At 35.7% G+C, this 1,904-nt stretch overlaps 1 protein-coding gene across 1 annotated transcript; it reads left to right on the top strand.

Moving 5' to 3' along the window:
• Positions 1-226: 226 nt before the first annotated feature.
• On the top strand, positions 227-754 carry LOC108355043 (uncharacterized; the record flags this gene model as incomplete). The annotated part of the gene is made up of 2 exons (XM_017606217.1): positions 227-561; positions 642-754. Coding segments are annotated over exons 1-2 (303 nt in total), but the record flags the coding sequence as incomplete, so codon positions are not given.
• Between the last annotated feature and the right edge of the window lie 1,150 nt (positions 755-1,904).

The raw sequence follows: 1,904 nt of genomic DNA on the forward strand, positions 1-1,904 counted from the left end.
CCTGTTGCAAGTGAGTCAACCCCTTGATTTGTTTGTGTAGTACGTTCGAAGGAGAACGCAGTGACTGAAAGTTAAGTAGTACTGCAATATCCTTATCTCATCTGAACTATGTTTGAACAGAGAAGTGCTTAAAAGTCTACGGCAGGCGTACATATCTATGTACATACATACATATATTAACAGAGAAGACGTTAAAAGCGATTTAGTAGCACTGACGATGCGAAACTGAACAGATTTGTGAAAAATAATTTTTACCGTTAGCAAAAGTGTTTGTCCGCCACAATCCAAAAAATATACAGATAATAATACTCGTAATTAGAAATTCTAAAAACTCAAAGTCAACTACTCAGTGAAAACAATTAAAATCGAAAATGGTTGGAACGGAGGAGCAGGCACCATTACCTTCACAAAACGGGACTGTCGGCCATTACGAAAAGGGCAGTGCAAAACCACTCTCACCTTCAGAATATTCAAATGATGACAGAGTTTCTACGATATCCGAGAAGAGAACTATAATTGAACCGGCTGTATTTCTAATATATATTTCCACAACAATTGCTGGTAAGATATTTAATTTATACCCTCCTTAAAATTGCTGGCATGTAACGAGTTTTTCTTCATTTTCAAATAAAAAAAATAAGGGGCCGTCTTGCAAAATCAACTACTTTTTCAAACCTGCGTCGCTGTTTACGACTACGATAAAGATGTTTGTGAGCCACTGCTAGGAGTTAAAGCGAAAAATGATGATGCGATTGTAAGTGCATATCTACTTGTAACTGTGGTCTGTCTTTTAGTGTGAATTATAATTGTGTTTTAAAAATTTTCTGCTTAAAAAGACACGGTGTAACACAACAAAGAAAACTTCACGAAATTTTTAAGTGACCGAATATAAACACCGGCACAAACAAAAAAAAAATTAGTGTGATGTGCATTTGACCGCACCTACTTATGGTTATGTATTTCGACCCGCAGAATCCGAATTTGAAGTCAGTTTGGCCAACACGCCTCCTAGATTTCGAGAAAACTTCAAAAAAACCGTCTTTTATTGCACTTAACTTTGTTCGAAGTTTTTCATAGTGTTAAAATTTTTTCATAAAAAAACAACAAAAAAGAAACGAATTACAACTTACGCAAAAGTGGACTTTTAAGCAGAAATTCGGTCAAATTTCCTATAATTCATTGTGGGATATGTTCTGTCCAAGCAAAAAATCCCCAAAAAAAAGAAGTTTCGACAAGTAGTTTCAATACAAATACAATGGTCTTGGGGAATTTATTATTTTGTGCATTATTCGACCACAGCTACGACCTGTACAGGGTCACTAGGAAAGTTAATTTTTACCGTTACACAGTGTAATTATAAATCGATTTAGAAATTTTCAAATTTTATATAAAAAAAAGGTACTCAAGTAGAATTACAACTTAAGCTACCCAGCCAGCAAAATATTCGAAAACGGATCTGAAAAAGGAAAAAAAGTGGATGAAACGCGGATTTTTTGTCCGCTTACCGATTCCATTTTCGATCCGTTTTCTCAGTGTGCGGCAGAAACGTATGTATGCACAGAAAAATACCAAAAATGGTTGTAAAACGGATACATTTTTGCCGATTTTTAGAAATTTTTCTGCACTTCATAGATGCTTTTTCATAGTTCGAAAAAAAATATTAAGGAGACGCCTGACGGCATTCGAACAAAGCACCTTGAGAAACCTGAGAAGTACTAGCACGCTACCCTGCACGCTCAGTCATTGCCGACTACGTATCCTATAGGTAGATGCTTTCAAATGTTCAGCTTGTACAAACAAAATAAAATTATCGGTTTCAAGTCAAATGATCAATTTCGAACGTTTTCCGGTTGCGAAAGGAACGAATATTGTAGTCGTTTTCTGTACGTTTCCGGATACGGAGA

Source organism: Rhagoletis zephyria, unplaced genomic scaffold, assembly GCF_001687245.7.
Source record: "Rhagoletis zephyria isolate East Lansing unplaced genomic scaffold, Rhagoletis_zephyria_1.1 Rzeph_scaffold_41733, whole genome shotgun sequence".
NCBI classification, from domain to species: domain Eukaryota; kingdom Metazoa; phylum Arthropoda; class Insecta; order Diptera; family Tephritidae; genus Rhagoletis; species Rhagoletis zephyria.